Source organism: Ruditapes philippinarum, unplaced genomic scaffold (genome assembly GCF_026571515.1).
Source record: "Ruditapes philippinarum isolate M1 unplaced genomic scaffold, ASM2657151v2 ctg1029_1_1_1_1, whole genome shotgun sequence".
In the NCBI taxonomy this organism is placed as follows: Eukaryota; Metazoa; Mollusca; class Bivalvia; order Venerida; family Veneridae; genus Ruditapes; species Ruditapes philippinarum.
Window position 1 is genome coordinate 327101 of NW_026858064.1, and position 17304 is coordinate 344404.

General features: G+C 35.3%; 1 protein-coding gene across 2 annotated transcripts in view; it reads left to right on the forward strand.

Moving 5' to 3' along the window:
* Positions 1-15413, forward strand: part of LOC132751966 (uncharacterized) — a 36030-nt gene extending 20617 nt beyond the window's left edge. Inside the window, exons 17-28 of one of the 2 annotated variants that reach the window (XM_060742194.1) lie at positions 1711-1867; positions 2495-2716; positions 3863-3907; positions 4326-4430; positions 5676-5815; positions 7145-7337; positions 8461-8533; positions 8968-11491; positions 11981-12025; positions 12668-12712; positions 13058-13172; positions 13564-15413. In XM_060742194.1, coding sequence (XP_060598177.1) covers positions 1711-1867; positions 2495-2716; positions 3863-3907; positions 4326-4430; positions 5676-5815; positions 7145-7337; positions 8461-8533; positions 8968-11491; positions 11981-12025; positions 12668-12712; positions 13058-13171 — 3663 coding nt within the window. In that variant the 3' untranslated portion in view covers position 13172; positions 13564-15413. The remainder of the gene's footprint in view (positions 1-1710; positions 1868-2494; positions 2717-3862; positions 3908-4325; positions 4431-5675; positions 5816-7144; positions 7338-8460; positions 8534-8967; positions 11492-11980; positions 12026-12667; positions 12713-13057; positions 13173-13563) is intronic. The other variant, XM_060742193.1, reaches the window with a different exon arrangement.
* Positions 15414-17304: the final 1891 nt, after the last annotated feature.

Sequence of the window (17304 nt, forward strand, 5' to 3'; positions counted from 1 at the left end):
ACTTAAAATCTTCTTTGAAAAAACCCAAAATAGCTAGAGTTTAGATATTAAGCAAGAAACATCTTCTAGTAAGTGTCTACAAAGTTTGTTCAAATAAAAGCCCTGGGGTCAAAACTGGCCCGGCCCCAGGGGTGTCATTGTTTTTAACTATATGTGTATAGTAAAAACTTTAAAAAAATCTTCTTTTAAAAAGCCCAATGAGCTAGAGCTTAGATGTTCAGCATGAAACATCTTCTTATGGGTGTCTACCAAGTTTGTGCAAATAAAAGCCCTTGGGTTAAATTGGCCCTGCAACGTTGGGGGGGGGGGGGGCTAATATACAGGTGAGCGACCTCAGGGCCATCATGGCCCTCTTGTTAGTTTTAATCATTTAAATACTTTTCATTTTTTTGACATTCTTATATCTCCGCACAACAAAGTTGTAAGGGGGGTATACTGGAATCAGCTTGTCCGGCCATCGGGCGATATGCTGTCCGGCACTTTTTCCTTGTCTGCCCAATAACTAAAGATTCCTTTGACCCACAGTCTTCATATTTGGCAGGTTAGTCATGATAAGTAGATAACTTCTTTTGATTTTGAGGTAAGAATCCTTTGACCCACAGTCTTCATATTTAGCATGGAGGCAAGTCATGATTATTAGATGACCTCTATAGATTTTGAGGTCACTGGGTCAAAGGTCAAAGTCACAGGGGCCTTAAGTTCAAAAAGTGTGAATGCTCAATTGCTTAAGTATGCTTTGGTCAATAGTTTTCATATTTGGCATTGAAGTTGGTTATGACTAGTAGATGACCCCTATTGATTTTGAAGTCACTAGGTGACAGGTCAAGTTCAGGAGGGCTTTGACTAAAAAAAATGTGTCCACCCAATAAATTAAGAATCCTTTTGACCCACAGTCTTTATATTTGGCATGGAGGTTAGTCATGACCATAGGATGACCCCTATAAATTTTGAGGTCACTGGGTCAAAGGTCAAGGTCACAGGGCCCTTGACTAAAATAAGTTTTTCCACCCAATTACTTTAGAATCCTTTGACCCACAGTCTTCATATTTGGCATGGAGGCTGATCATGACCGTCATGATTTTGAGGTCACTGGGTCAAAGGTCATGGTCACATGGGCCTTGACTAAAAAAAGCTCTACGTTTCAATTGCTAAAGAATGCTTTGGTCAACAGTCTTCATATTTGGTATTGAGGTTGTTTATGACTAGTAAATGACCCCTATTGATTTTTAGGTGCCTGTGTCAAAGGTCAAGGTCACAGGGGCTTTTACTACAATAAACTTGTCTACTCAAATGCTTAAGAATGCCTGTCCCCAGTGTATTGATTTTGACATTTTCACATTTGAAGCATGTAGAATACATAACTTAGCAAGACACTGGCTTACTAACCTCAGATTTGGCAGCAGGGAGGTTGTCTTTGTGCTCTTAATGACCACTGTTGATACTGACAAAGTGTTATGCCGGGGTATTCACACCAAGACAGTGGCAGTTCTAGTTCACATAAAAATGATAACAGAGCAAGCTGATGATCTGAAATTTTGCATACAAGTTATTAGTGAAGACCCACATCAAATGGTACATAAATAGGGGGGGGGGGGGGGGGGCGGGGGGAGTCCTGTCATGTTAAAAAACCTCAGTTGATTGAACCTAAGAAAGAATATAATTATATAGAAATTGTTGTTAACACTTGTTTTAAAATTTATTTTTTTAAAGAGAGTTTACCATGAGGAAGTCTATGATTTGATAGTAAGTACCCGAGACCAAAAACACCTGTTGACGAAGAAGATAAAGGAATTTGCTGAGAAAGATGGCACAGGGACTATAAAGACAAAAGTAGCGAGGAACGAACGCTTGTGGAGAGATAAAGCATGTAAGAGATAATATTAACCCTTAACATGCTGAATATTTTAAATGGACTTGTCCCACTTCCATTTTTGGGACTGTCCATTATCAATTTTAGGGATATCAATTTGAATAATTGAAGTTTGTAAGCCAACAGTATAGAGCCTGGTCAGACTGCACGGACGTGCAGGCTGGCCTGGCTCTATACTGGTGGCAAAGGCTTAATGCTTTCGGTTCCAGCACTTTAAGGGTTAAGTCACTATTCAAGGCCTAAAACTCTTAACATAAATTTTGATAGAATTAATTGATTTCCCTTCAGTGGGTTTAAAGAAACCCCACTTCAGGGAATTGATTTTCCTTTGGGTTAAAATATATCCCCCTTGTGTTTAAAGGTCGCCCAACCTTTGGGAATTGATTGTCTCTTGAATTAAAGATAGTCCCACATTTGAGAAATATTTACCCTTATGTTAAAAGATGAAACACATTAATTTCCATTTTGCTAAAAGATAGCCTCACATTTATGAATTGACTCTCCGTTGGGTTGAAATATGGACCCATGTTTGGGAATTGATCTTCTACTTTTCCAGTTACTTAGGCAACTAAAATAAACTAAGTTGGTCCTGTTTTTACCATATTGATGGTTAAAATATTGCAGCAAAATCAGAAGATGCCAAAACACAGGAAGAAATGGAGACTCAAACCCAGGGAGATGAAGGGGGTAATACAGATGACCCTCAAGCAGAGGCGTCCGAGAGTCAACAGGAGGAGGAGGAAAGTCAAGGGGGCAGCCGGGTTCAAGCCATCAAGTTCGGTATCAAGAAGACCGAAGCTCCACCCACAAATGTCAAACCAATCAATGTACTTGACCAGGACTTGGGTAATATTCTTTTTATATTGAGATAAAAGTATGTGCATCTTAGTTGCATAGCCTCATCAGTCAGTCAAGCTTGTTTCGAAATGTATGATTTATTTTGGCAGCAACACGTTATTTTTCTCCATGATTCCTCATAATAGTCCTATTGGCCTCCAGGACATCAAAATAGTATCATCATAAAAATCAACTTGCATATATATTTAGTACCATTCAGTGAATCACTGAATTCAAAATTAATAGGTCAACTTTTGGTAGAGAATAACAGTAGGTCATGACTGGAGACTTGTTCGGAGTCCGTACTCTCATTTCCTGTTTTAAGAACATTACTGTTCTAAAATTCTAAAATTTCTATTTTGGTTGGATGTTATCTAAATTCTTTAACCTGCTGAATTTATTCAATGTACTTTTCCAGCTTCCATTTCCAGAAGTCTCGTATCAATTTCAGGATATTAAGATGATTGTTTATGAGACATTATCAGGAATTTTATTTTCGATAATCTTGTTTAAACATACCATAGTCCAAGTACCATGTTTAGTAATAAGTACTGTCCAGTAATAAGGTACATTGCGGAGTTTATCCACTTCGCATTTGCAAGGGTGGTAAACCTCTTCAGGGTGTGTGCATTAACTGTTGGGACGCGACACTTGGCTGAAACCTTGGTCACTGGTTTGGCCATTTTTACCTTGTATAAAGTCTTTGGGCAGTCCATCTCTGTTGCCAGTATATATGCCATTTTAGTTAACTAAATTAATTTTAATATGTGTTTTTATTCTTAAAAAGTAATTAATAGACATGTTTCATGCATTTAGGGCAAATTGTGATGGTTTTTTTTTGTCAGTCCAGAAAGGTTCAAATTGTTTGTAATCTCCCTTTGTCCATCAATTTTCTACGTGTGTGCTTTAAATAGAGGATATTGAATGAGTGTAAATTTAATATTAAATTTAACAAGATTAATAAAATCATATTATGCAAGCCTCCTCAAGTTCAATAAATTTAGTGATTCTACACTCATTTAATAGCCTCTATCTCTACCATTTCTTGACATAACTGTATAAAATATATTGTGATATTACGCAATTTCAATCTAATTTAATTCTAGGTCTATTTTAATGTAATACTGAACTGTTTAGCTTTGTTACTATTTACAGCTACACCAAAACACAAAGAAGCATTTGATTGGACGAAAGAAAACAGTAAGTATGAACATTTTAACCTTATATGTTGTGATATCTATAGATACTGGTTTTGGTTGTAAATTTTTTTCATATTGGAGTATGCCTTTAAAGACCCAAGTATGCTTCTAAAGCCTATTATTGGCCAATTATGCTTATGAAATGCTATCATTTTTATTTTTAGAAAATTTCTTAAATTTGATGTGTTGTAGTTTCCAAAAAGGTTGCTCATTGGCCAGGTAAATGAACGAGTTTTTGTTTGTTTTTTTGCTCTTTGGCTATTTATATAATTATAGTGAATAAGTATTATGTATTAAAGTCAAAATACTACTTTGTTTACATTTTGCTACCTTTGTAACAGATTACTGCATGTTCATTGCTACTTTCAACAGTTGTTTCAAGATCTGGCATGCTCTATATTATTGCTTGATAATTTCAGATATACTGCAGTCACGGATACAGAATGAATCCATAATCAAATGTAGTAGAAAGTCCAAGTTCCTTACAGTGTACTCGGAGTTCTTCAAACGCTACCCTGTCATTGGTAAGCCATAGAGATAACATTTCATATTTTCAACAGAACATAGGTTCATTGTGGCTAAGGGTTTGCCTTTAAGGTTGAAGCATCAGAATTGCAGCCACTGTTTATCCCTGTGTGATCGTAAGAGGCGACTAAATGGGTTCGAATTACTGGAGTCTATGCATCTCTTAGCTCCAGCAGATAAGGTGGTTTTTAACCCTGGTGTTTCTTTAAGTTTGCCACACCCAAGGTTAGCCAAAATCATCTCCCCTGTTTCCCAACATATGACCTATATTGTGTTGGTGCACCGAAGAACAGAAGACGAAAACAACAGAATGTACATGTACCCTAATAACTCACTTGTACAGCTATTTGTTTTTATCATAAGATTTTTATGCACATTCAAAATTAAATGATCGGTTTTGTAATTGTTGAATTCCACATAGTAATTACAGTTGTTATGCTCGTAGACTGAATTTCTCTTACTGTACATGTATTCCTTTTAAAGTACAAATTCCGCTGTAATAAGTTTTTTTCATCTTAGGAAGATGGCAAAATACCTGTTGTTGGTTATACATGTATAGTATAAAACACCTCAAATTTTCAGCTTGTTCCTAGTTAGTTTCTTGCACCGAAAATGATAAGTTACTCATACTTTATAAAACATTAAAGGAACTGCACTGAGGTCCAAAAGCATAAAAAATAAAATTTGAATTTCTTTACATAGATCAGCTAGGTCACTTTAAATAAAAAAGTGATGCAAAAGATAATTATGAAATGAATTCTGAAATATATTGAAAAATGTATTTTTGTGCTATTCTATCCATATTTGAGTCAAAAGTATTACAAGGCTGTTAGATTTCGGGTCTGGGTCTGGAGTGAGTATATGATATATTCTGGAGTGAGTGAATGATATGGAATTTTGCACATAAGATATTGGTCTAGACCTTCATCAAATGGAACATTGATGTCGCAAAATATTTCCAGTCCCATCATGTCAAAAAGCCTCGGTGGGGTCCCTTTAAGACGTTACCTTAACTACCAATATAGAGGAATAATGGCATTTTAAGTTATCTTAACTCACTGTTAGTGGCAATCTAGTCTATATGTGTTGTAATATATATTTAAATGGTTCATTTTTTATCCACAGCTGTGTATGTTCATAACTTGATATACATTGCATCACAGACCTCAAAATGCGGTGTTGGGCTGAGCAGTAAAATTAAACTTGTTCTCAAGGGATTCACTTTTCTTGTTTATTTATATCAGGTATTCAGTGGGTAACAGAGTTTCAGAAACAGGACGTGAAGCAAGAGCCCTGGTACATGTGCTCAATGTGTCAACAGAAATTACAGTGGAAAAATATCCTCGATCATGTGACCTCAAATCTTCATAGACTTAATTATATGGTATGTCAGCATAAAATTATGGTATGTCAACATAAATTATATGGTATGTCAGCATAAATTATATGGTATGTCAACATAAATTATATGGTATGTCAACATAAATGATATGGTATGTCAACATAAATTATATGGTATGTCAACATAAATGATATGGTATGTCAACATGAATGATATGGTATGTCAACATAAATTATATGGTATGTCAACATAAATTATATGGTATGTCAACATAAATTATATGGTATGTCAACACAAATTATATGGTATGTCAACATAAATGGTATGTCAACATAAATTATATGGTATGTCAACATAAATTATATGATATGTCAACATGAATTATATGGTATGTCAATATGAATTATATGGTATGTCAACATGAATTATATGGTATGTCAACATGAATTATATGGTATGTCAACATAAATTATATGGTTTTTCAACATAAATTATATGGTATGTCAACATAAATTATATGGTATGTCAACATGAATTATATGGTATGTCAACATAAATTATATGGTTTTTCAACATAAATTATATGGTTTTTCAACATAAATTATATGGTACATCCTTATTTTGTAAACTAATCGCTTTATATATTAATATATATATCCTATTTAAAATGCATAGATAAGTTCTTTTAATTTGTCAGTTTAAAGGAGTTCCTATCGACTCTCTAGTGGTTAAGGTCGTTGACTTTGAACCACTTTCTCCTCACTTCCCCTCACTGCTGTGGGTTCAAATCCTGACAGTGACTTTGGATTTCCATCATGCGCGAAAGCTTTCAAACTAGTTATGGCACTGCACTTTAGGTCAATGAAAAAAGCTTACATACCAAATTTGGAGTCGATCAAACTTATAGTGACCAAGTTATGCTCTGGACAAGCCTATTAAGTAAAAAAAAATAACAAAGGGCAGTAACTAAAAAATCATGAAGTACAAGTTCTTGTGCAGCACTTCTTCTCAATGAGATCTGTCATCCTATGAAATTTCAAGTCATTAGTTTTTAAAGTGTAGGAGAATTGGCCCGAACAAAAATAAAGTATTATAATTAACAAAGGAATGTTTTACTCAGGTACCCGTTCTTGCCTAGAATAATGCACAGAAGGGCATCTTAAGTGTTCCTTCACCAGTAAAACTGGAAAGTTGTCATATGACACCTATACTGTGTTGGTGCAATATAAAAACCCTACAAAAAAAAAAAAAAGAATCGTTTATTTACTATTATTTATAATGCCACATAAATTCTTGGCAGAATTAATCATTTCAGTAGGTTAAAAAAAAAATGATGGCATGTTTATTTGTTCGATCATGGTATATTTACAGAAAAAAAGTGATTATCGTCAGATGTATAACGCAGTGTATCACGCCATCAAGAAGGATAAACAGTCTGCTCGGCCCCTGATCGAGCAATATTCTAAAGAGATCTCGAGTATCGAGGGCCCTCCGACGCAATTAGAAGTTATGCTTGAACTTAAGATAAACACGGAGGCATTCAAATCTGTTGCTAAAGTACAAGGTAATCATTAGTTTATCTGAATACTGCAAAATCCTTATTATTCGTTGGGAACTAATATTCATGGTTTTTATTGAAAGGTAAGAAGAAAACCAGTCCTTGAATTACAGAACTCACGAAAATGTTTTTTGTGATAAATTCACGAAATTTCATGCCCACGAAAATTAAGTGAATTCATAGTATTAAGCTTGTAACTTTTCAATATGAATTGTAAAAAGCCATAGTGTTAACAAATATACATGTGTTACTCCTGGTCGATATTTTATACCTTTCATTGAATATGAAATCATGATGGTGCAAAGTTGCTTATTATTTTGGCATTTTGCCCCAATTTTGGGTCATTTAAAAAAAAAACAAACAAAAAAACAAAAAAAACATTCAAAACTTTATTCTGTACAACATTAAGTCTTACTAAAATTTTATATCAACAAAGATAGAAATATTATACAATGTATCAACAAAAGATATTTTATCATAGGAATATTACTGATTCAGAGTTTCATGAAACAATTCCGCCTGCTTAGCTCAGTAGAAAGAGCACAGGATTTCCAGGTGCCGCTAGATGTATCCTTGAGCAAGGAGAGTTTTTCCTTGACATTTAATCCTGGACATTGAGCCAAAGGGTCGTTTGCCTCTCACTGCTGATTCTGACATTCATGTGGTATAAGTAACAAGTCACTGGCAGAGAATTTAGTAATTACGGCATAGTTTTCTACGACCGTGGCCGAGTGGTTAAGGTAGTTGACTTCAAACCACTTGCCTGTCATTGCTGTAGGTGCAAGCAGCGCAAGGCTCAGCAGATTCTACATGTGATAAAACTATCAAGCTAGGTTATGGAACGTCAGTGGTTCTACTCAGCTGCCTGGAAAGTTGCCATATGACCTATACTGTGTTGGTTAGATGTAAGACCCAACCAAAACAACAAGACATTTAATGTCTTCCTCCACCAGTAAAGTTGGAAAGTCGCCATATCACCTATATTGTGTTGGTGTGACGTATGACCCAACCAAAAATTTTAAAAAAATTGGACCAACAGCAGATATTTGACCACATTTGTGTTAAAACTTGGATGGAGATCTAATGTACCGTCAAATAATTAACTGTAGGAACGGTTGAAATTTTTCAGAAAATGTCAAAGCATATGGTACAGCAACATCTACTACCCAACCATCTGGTATACAGATAAACATTGCATCTACGTAAGTTACCTTTTGTATATAATATTTTTGTCTAAAAACCTTTTCTTAGGCCTGTTATAGAAGATCAAGTACTTGCATTAGAAATGTTAAGATGCTGACATCATTTTGAAAAGTGATCTGTAAAAATGGAAAATTTTGCATTCTAATTGTTTAGATTTTGAAATAAAGAAGGTGCCAATTTTACTTCTGTGTGTTTTTTCCCTTGCAGCCGGTTTTATAGCTCAGCTGTGATTGACATTACAATTTGAATGTTATTTCTTGTTAGACAGAAAAAGGAATCCTGAAATTTATGCTGTGAGGAGCACCATATATTTTCCTACTATAATACAATGTAATATTGATACAAAAAAAACTCTTGTTTTTTTTCTAAATAAAAAGTAGTGTTGATATATTAGCTTAGTACTTGATATAATTTTTTATACTTTATTTTTAAGGTCATTATCCAGTAAAAAAGTTTCAGAACAACCTGCTGCAGTAACTGTTGAAGCTGCAAGAGATTCAAAGCCTCCTGAAACTCATCTAACCAACCAACCAGCTCAAACTCATGTGACCAACCCACCGGCTCAAACAACTTTCCCCTCAAGCATTGCTCCAGTTTTAAATCCTGGAACACAAATTCAACAATCATATCTTGTACAGCCACCTCAGACAGTTCAAGCTCAAGTTCCCGCATTAGTTCAGCAACAAGCTCCAGTGCTTGTTCATCAACAGGTCCAGCCACCTCCTTTACAACCTCCTTTGCTAAGACCACCACCACTTCGTCCCCCTCCCTCAGCTTCCTTTCCTACCATGCCATATCCTCAACATAATGTACAAGCAGGGCAAGTCCAGGGAGTTTCCATTGCAACATCGATGCCTCCACAATTGCAGTATCAGAGTGCTTCAAATGTTTCTGTTCCACCTCCTAGTGGGAATTCTATTCAGCAGTTTGCTCCACCGGTAGCTAATAATCCAGCTGTAACTGGAGGACATCAAATTCAGTCTATGCCAGTTCCTTTCTACAATTCTAATTCAGTACCTCAGCGACAACCTCTTGTGCCAGGACCAAGACCTAGACCATTGTTATCTACCAATCCGGTCCAAAGGCCACCACCAATGCCTTACCCGCAAATGAGTCAGAATCCGCATCTTAGACCAGACCTAGGAGCACCATCATCTTTACCTGTTTCCTCAATCCAGCAACCCCTGATGCCTCATGGGCAGCCTCCAAGAATGCCAGTTTACTCAAGCTCTCCATCAACTCTTCCAAACACACCTATTATTTCAAGTTCGTCTTCAATTGTGCTATCTACCAACCAACATTCTAACTTTGTTAATCAGCCACCAAATTCAGTTTGTCAAAGACCGCCACCTTGGCAGAAACAGAACCAAACATTAACCGGACCTGTTCCTTCTTTAATACCATCGTCCTCTCAGTATGGATCTTCTTTTAACCCCATGACAACCAACAATGTAACTCATTTATCTACAAATTCACAGATAATTACAGGGGCTAGAAACAAGGAGCAATCTAATATTGTACAAACTGTAAACTCAAATGCATTTAATAATAAAAAGATAGATTTGGTGGAAGACAGGCAAAGGTTTGATAAAAATAATTCAGTTCATGACGTAAGAAATGATGAGGAAAAGAATAGATATAACAAACAGTACAACAAAGATTTTGATGGTAGAGATAAACAAAGAGATAACCGAGAATCAGACAGAGGAATTAAAAGATACGACAGAGAATCTAGGTACAATGATAGTAACAAACGATTAAGAAATGAAGACAGGTTAACTGATATAAAATCTGAGAATGTAGCAAGTCCACGAAGGAGTCCGTCTTTTGGTAGGATGAGTAAAGATTCTGGTGAAAGAAAGTATGTGGGTGAAGGATTTGATAGAAGAAAAGATAGAGATTTAGATAGAGATCATGCAAGGGATAGGAGAAGATCCAGAAGCCCTTTCAGATCTGACAGAAGAAGTCCTCCTCCTCAGATTAGAGAGAGAGACAATGCTAGTAAGTTTGGAAATAGAACTGTTAGATTTTCAAGAAGATCTGATCGCAGACCTAGTCCAGGTAGAGAAACGGATGATTCTCACAGAAGAGAAAGAGTACGAGAGAACCGTCCTGATAACAGAAGAGAACCTACCTTTTATGGTGAAGAGCAAATTCCTTATGAAGACTATAATGAACCTCTTGATGAAGCTAAAGTAGATGATCTAGTGAGGAGGTATAGTGGGCGTGTAGATGAAGACTACGACAATTTTATTGGTAAGGAGACCGAATGGGATGATATGATTGATACTAGGTTTGCTGGAGAAAGACAAAAAGATAGCTATGAATACAAAACTCACGATGACAGATACTTTGACGAACGGGAAACTTATAAGAATGAGTTTGAAAATCGTGATCGCTTTGAGAATCGCAGGGGTTATGATGATGAGTTGTATAAAAGGAGTGAAAGAAACGAAAGAACTTACAATGTTCATTCAGACAGACTTGGTATGGGTAGCAGTAAAGCTGATGAATTCAGAGACAAAACCAGTAGGTATGGTTCGTATTCTAGACGCGGTTCGGATATGAAGAGGAACAGCAGAGAGCGAGAGTATCCTCCACATGCAAATGAGAGGAGGAGAGATGATAAAGATGTTTATCTTGCTGATCGACATAGAGACAGGGTCGAGGTACAGGATAATCGTTACTTTGGTGACACAAAGAGAAGAGAGGGAGAAGAAACCTCAAGACATGTCAGGGAATGGCATGAAGACTTCAGAGGAGATGACCGGAATCAGGGGGATTTTAGAAGGGATAGGAATGAAAGGCAGAGTTATAACATGGGGGAAAGACGTGTTGGTGATGCTTTTGACAGTAGAGCATCGGGCAGTAGAGAAGTTTCAGATGAGAGGAGCAGGTACAGAGATGATTATGATGAGGGGATGTATGAGGAGCCAAATGGTGACGATGATATTGTTGTAAGTTATTGCGAAACCCTTTCCATGCTTAATATCTAAAATGTTCTTGTCCGTCTTTAAATATAGACAAAATCATTTATCTAACGGGAAACTTGTAAAATATGTACCAGTACATGTCCTGACTGAATAATCAACAGTACAAACGGATGTGCTGGCTGATATTGGTCTGCACTGGTGGCAGCCAGCTGGATAAAAGAAAATAGAAAATAAAACATACCGTGGTGGGAATCAGTACACACACAAACTGTAATCTGTATTCATGACTTATAGAACTTACATTGTAACATAAAACATATATGATGCCAGTTAAGTGTTGGTGTGGCTAAATCCCCTGAAATAAATTAATAAAGATTTGTGCGAGAAACAAACCCAAAGAAACTGTCTTGTTTGTTTTAATTTATTAACTTATTCTTGATATACAATGTATATATCTATCATGTGTACAAAGTAAATATTCTTATGTTATTATTTTTGCTATACATTTTTCAGCCGGATCCATCCAGGGAAGAAATTGATGCATTACTACGTAGGGCTGTAAGTACTTATACATCAAATTGTTTGTCTAGTATACACCAAATTGTTTGTCTATTATTCTGAAAAATACTTTGATACTGAGGTCATCCCCCACCAGTGAAGCTGGGAAGTTGCATTTACTAATGAATTGGTAGATTTTAGTGTGAATTTTAGAGGTTGAATTATTAGAGTCTATGCATCTCTAAGCTCCAGCAGGTGAGGTGGTTTTGACTTTTAATTATGTAACACCTTAGGTTAGTCAAAATCAGCTTTCCTGTTTCAGCGCCACATGACCTAAATTATGTTGGTGCATTGTAAAACCAAACTAAACAAAAAATGATATAGGGTATTGGTATGGAATTAAAAACTTAACCGATAAAATGCCAATTGGAATAGTTTAACCAAGTATGGTCAATGTAATTCTTGGTTGAGGCATCTTTTTTCTAGACATTAATTTTGACATTGAATGTAAAAAATGAAAACTTACCATTTGATCAATTTCAAAATTTCTGTTTGATACAATTGTAGCCTAGTTCTGAGATGAGGACAGATAGTTACATCCCCTGAAATTTTTGTAATGAAATGAGGGAAATATACGAGTTTGATTACTAAGTGCTGTATAATTTGAGGTTAATGCTATAAATACAATTTTTTTATTTCTAGAGTACAGCTGTGACACCTCCAGTGGATGAATTTAATGAATATCGGGTAAGATATGTTATTTTATGGAAAAAATATTTAGTTAATCGTCCAATATGTATGTTTCACTATCAGTCTATGTATTTAAATGTTTTATTAGTTACCAATGGTATGATTCTGGTCATGTGTTCAGGAATAATTAAAGTCAGAAGCAAAATCAGGATAAAAATTAATGTTTTTAGATTTGTACATTGATTATGGCAATTTATTATCATGAAAGATTAAAATGGTAATGGAAATATTAAATTAGAAGCAGCATAACATATGAAAAGATGAAATTTTACAAAAAGTGAGAGAAAAAAATTAACTTAAATGTTTTCATGAAAAACACTCAATTTTATTTATTTTATTAAGAATGAAAACCCTATGGTTCAAACAAATAGACAGGGAGGCGGTATGATGTATTCCAGGGGAGGTAGAGGGCGTGGTGGATACAGAGGAAGGGGCGGTCCTAGATCTGGCAGATAAAGTGAGTATTACCTCTTTGATGTTTAGTTGGTTTAAACATATTTATTTAAGCTGGATTGCAATACAAGTTCTTGCAACTTATATTAATCACTTTTGATTCTGCTTCCTGGAACTAACCAGTACTGGTGTCATGTGGAAACATGGTCTTGATCAGAGTAGGGCTCGAACCCATGATCCCTGGGTTGTGAGGCAGGACCTTAAGTTAACCACTAGGGCACCGCTCCCCTTCAGTTTAGTTGTTGAGTATTATACTAATGTAATGTTAGTGACAGTGTCTACTTATAGCAGATAACAAATTGCTCAAATTACAATATTGCCCATATATCCATTTTAATTACTTCAGACATGATGTGATTAAATATTAAAATTTTGCATTTTCCGAGTGTTGTAAGACAGTATCTTTATTTTCAGATCACTAGACAGTTAAAAGACATCAACATAAAGTGCCATCAAAGACAAAGCAAAAGAACAGCAATGTACATTTTTGCATGAAGTATTGTAAGCAAGGAATGTACAGTGATATTGCATTGTATAGATTGACAATTGTTGGAGGATTTTGTATAAATATTTTGTTCACATGGTGAACTTTTTACAGTATTATTGCATTTATGTGTGTGTATGTGTGATAAATTCAAAGGGAGATAATTCAAAATTTAGTGTTATGGGAATTGCTTTATTTTTGTGTATTCAACAAAATTTATGTGATGTCAGTTTATTTGTATTAAACCTGCTTGCCTCCAGATGAGCTAAAATATTTAACAAATCAAACAGTTTACATGTTTTGCACGAGTAATGACTTATTTTTCAGTATTTTTTCACTATATTTATGTATGAGTAATACGGTGAGGGCTATTTTTGCATATTTTGACCTTGGTGGTTTTTTTTTTTTGGTATGTATTGTACTAAAAAGTGAAATTTGAAAATTGTCAGTGTGGATTGAAAAACAACAAAATGAAATTAAACATTAATCAGATGGTTATTTACAAAATCAGGGTTATAAAGAGGACTGATTCTATTTTTTTATAATCATTCGACTCTGGGTTGCTTTTCATGGAAAGTCGTAAATTAGTCTTAAAGCAGCATGCCTCCATATTATGCTTATTTTCATGAAAATTTTGAAAATTTATTTAAAAATGAAATATTGTGAAGTGAACAAAGAAAGTAGTTTAACACATTGCAAACGGCACTTACAATACACATAAATTACCAAAAAGAGGTCAAATAAACATAAATACCTCTTACTGTGTAAGTAACGCAGTAAAATAATAGTGATTGATATTACAAAATCAGTCATTAATCGCGCATAACATGTAAATGATTTTTTTTAAAGATCTTAATACATTTTTCTAAAGATTGATTTTGTTTAAATATTTTGGCTCATCTGGAGGCGTGCAGCTTTTAGACCAAAACTAAGACATTTATAGCAATTTTCTGATGAACATTAACAGATTGTTAAAGTGTGTACATTAAAGTGTGTGCCATTGTATCTCTTTTTCGTGAAAATGAAATTAATTAAAGTCTTTGACTTAAAAAAATGTATTAAAACCGTTTTAAATCAGTCTGATTGTGGTCATAAGTACTAGGACTTGGGACAAGCTATGGATTGCAGTCTGTATGTGTTGGTACAAAAATATAAATATCTGGTACAAGTCATTGACTAAATAATATGTATTGAACTGTTCTTGTGCTAGTCCTATTGTTGGTCATTAGTCCAAGGACTTTGGATATATCTAAGACTCTCTATGGATTGCAGCCCAGGTATATGTTGACACAAACATATAAATATCTGGTACAGAATCTGAGTCTGTGACTAAATGATATGTATTGAATTGGTCTTGCGTTAGTCCTATTGATGGTTTTAGGATACTCATGAGTCCTAGGACTTGGGATATACTTAGGACTTGTTATTTATCGAAGTCAACATATTTGTTGGCACTAAGATAAATATATCTTTGGTGTAAGCCATGTCTTTTGTATTGAGCGAATTAATTTTTTTTAACATGGCCATCTCGAATAATAGTGCAGGCACTTTGAACACTTTTTTATATAGATCACCGCCCTTAATGACTGATTTATAATTTTTATAAATTTTGATGGATTGATCAGAGGGTTTTATGTATCCGCTGATTACGGTTGTACATTGTATTTTTGTATTTGTTGTTGTACTTCTCATTGTTTTTGTATATGTTCATGAATGGGATTGTGCTAAATATTGCTGAAAATAAAATGTGGACATGATGTATTTGTTGTTGATGGGTTGTTCAGTTTTTAGCTCACCTGTCACAAAGTGACAGGGTGAGCTTTTGTGATCGCTTTTCGTCCGGCGTCCGTCCGTCTTCCGTCCGTAAACTTTTACTTTAAATGACATCTCCTCATAAACCACTAAGCCAATTTCATCGAAACTTCACAGGAATGTTCCTTTGGTGGTCACCTTTAAAAATTGTTCAAAGAATTTAATTCCATGCAGAACTCTGGTTGCCATGGCAACCGAAAGAAAAAACTTTAAATATCTTCTTTTAAAAAACCAGAAGAGCTAGAGCTTAGATATATGGCATGAAACATCTTCTAGTGAGTCTCTACCAAGTTTGTTCAAATAAAAGCCCTGGGGTCAAAATTGGCCCGGCCCCGGGGGGTCATTGATTTTCCCTATATGCATATAGTAAAAACTTAAAAAATCTTCTTTTAAAGAACCCAAAGACCTAGAGCTAAGATATTTAGCATGAAACATGTTCTAATGGGTGTCTACCAAGTTTGTTCAAATAAAAGCCCTGGGGTCAAAATTGGCCCCGCCCCGGGGGGTCATTGATTTTCCCTATATGCATATAGTAAAAACTTAAAAAATCTTCTTTTAAAGAACTCGATGAGCTATGGCTAAGATATTGAGCATCAAACATGTTCTAATAGGTGTCTACCAAGTTTGTTCAAATAAAAGCCCTGGGGTCAAAATAGGCCCCGCCCCAGGGGGTCATTGATTTTCCCTATATGCATATAGTAAAAACTTAAAAAATCTTCTTTTAAAGAACCAAAAGAGTTAGAGCTAAGATATTTAGCGTGAAACATGTTCTAATAAGTGTCTACCAAGTTTGTTCAAATAAAAGCCCTGGGGTCAAAATTGGCCCCGCTCCGGGGGGGGTCATTGATTTTCCCTATATGCATATAGTAAAAACTTAAAAAATCTTCTTTTAAAGAACTCAAAGAGCTATGGCTAAGATATTTAGCATCAAACATGTTCTAATAGGTGTCTACCAAGTTTGTTCAAATAAAAGCCCTGGGGTCAAAATTGGCACCGCCCCGGGGGTCATTGATTTTCCTTATATGTGTATAGCAAAAACTTAAAAAATCTTCTTTGAAAAAACCCAAATAGCTAGAGTTAAGATATTAAGCATGAAACATCTTTTAGTAAGTGTCTACAAAGTTATAAAAGACCTGGGGTCAAAATTGGCCCAGCCCCGGGGGTCATTGATTTTCTTTATATGTGTATAGCAAAAACTTAAAATCTTCTTTGAAAAAACCCAAATAGCTAGAGTTTAGATATTTAGCATGAAACATCTTCTAGTAAGTGTCTACAAAGTTTGTTCAAATAAAAGCCCTTGGGGTCAAAACTGGCCCAGCCCCAGGGGTGTCATTGTTTTTAACTATATGTATTATAGTAAAAACTTTAAAAAAAATCTTCTTTTAAAAAAGCCCAATGAGCAAGAGCTTAGATGTTTAGCATGAAACATCTTATGGGTGTCTACCAAGTTTGTGCAAATAAAAGCCCTTGGGTTAAATTGGCCCTGCAACGTTGGGGGCCTATATACAGGTGAGCGACCTCAGGGCCATCATGGCCCTCTTGTTTTATTATACCCTGAGGGCTATATAGGAGTCAGCTTGTTGATCCATTGGTCCAAGTTAGGAATGAGATATCTTAATCAAACTTAGCAAGCTTATATGAAGACCCTGGTTAGGATTGCTTTTAGACTCGCAGGGATCAAGAAACTGTTACTAAAAAAGAAAAATAGTTTCCAGGCAATAACAAGAGATGGGAATGAGATATTATAATCGAACTTGGTATATAGAAAGCTAAGTAACTAGCAAGTTATATGAAGACTTGGTTTGGATTGCCTTTGGACCCCCTGGGGTCAAGGTCACTG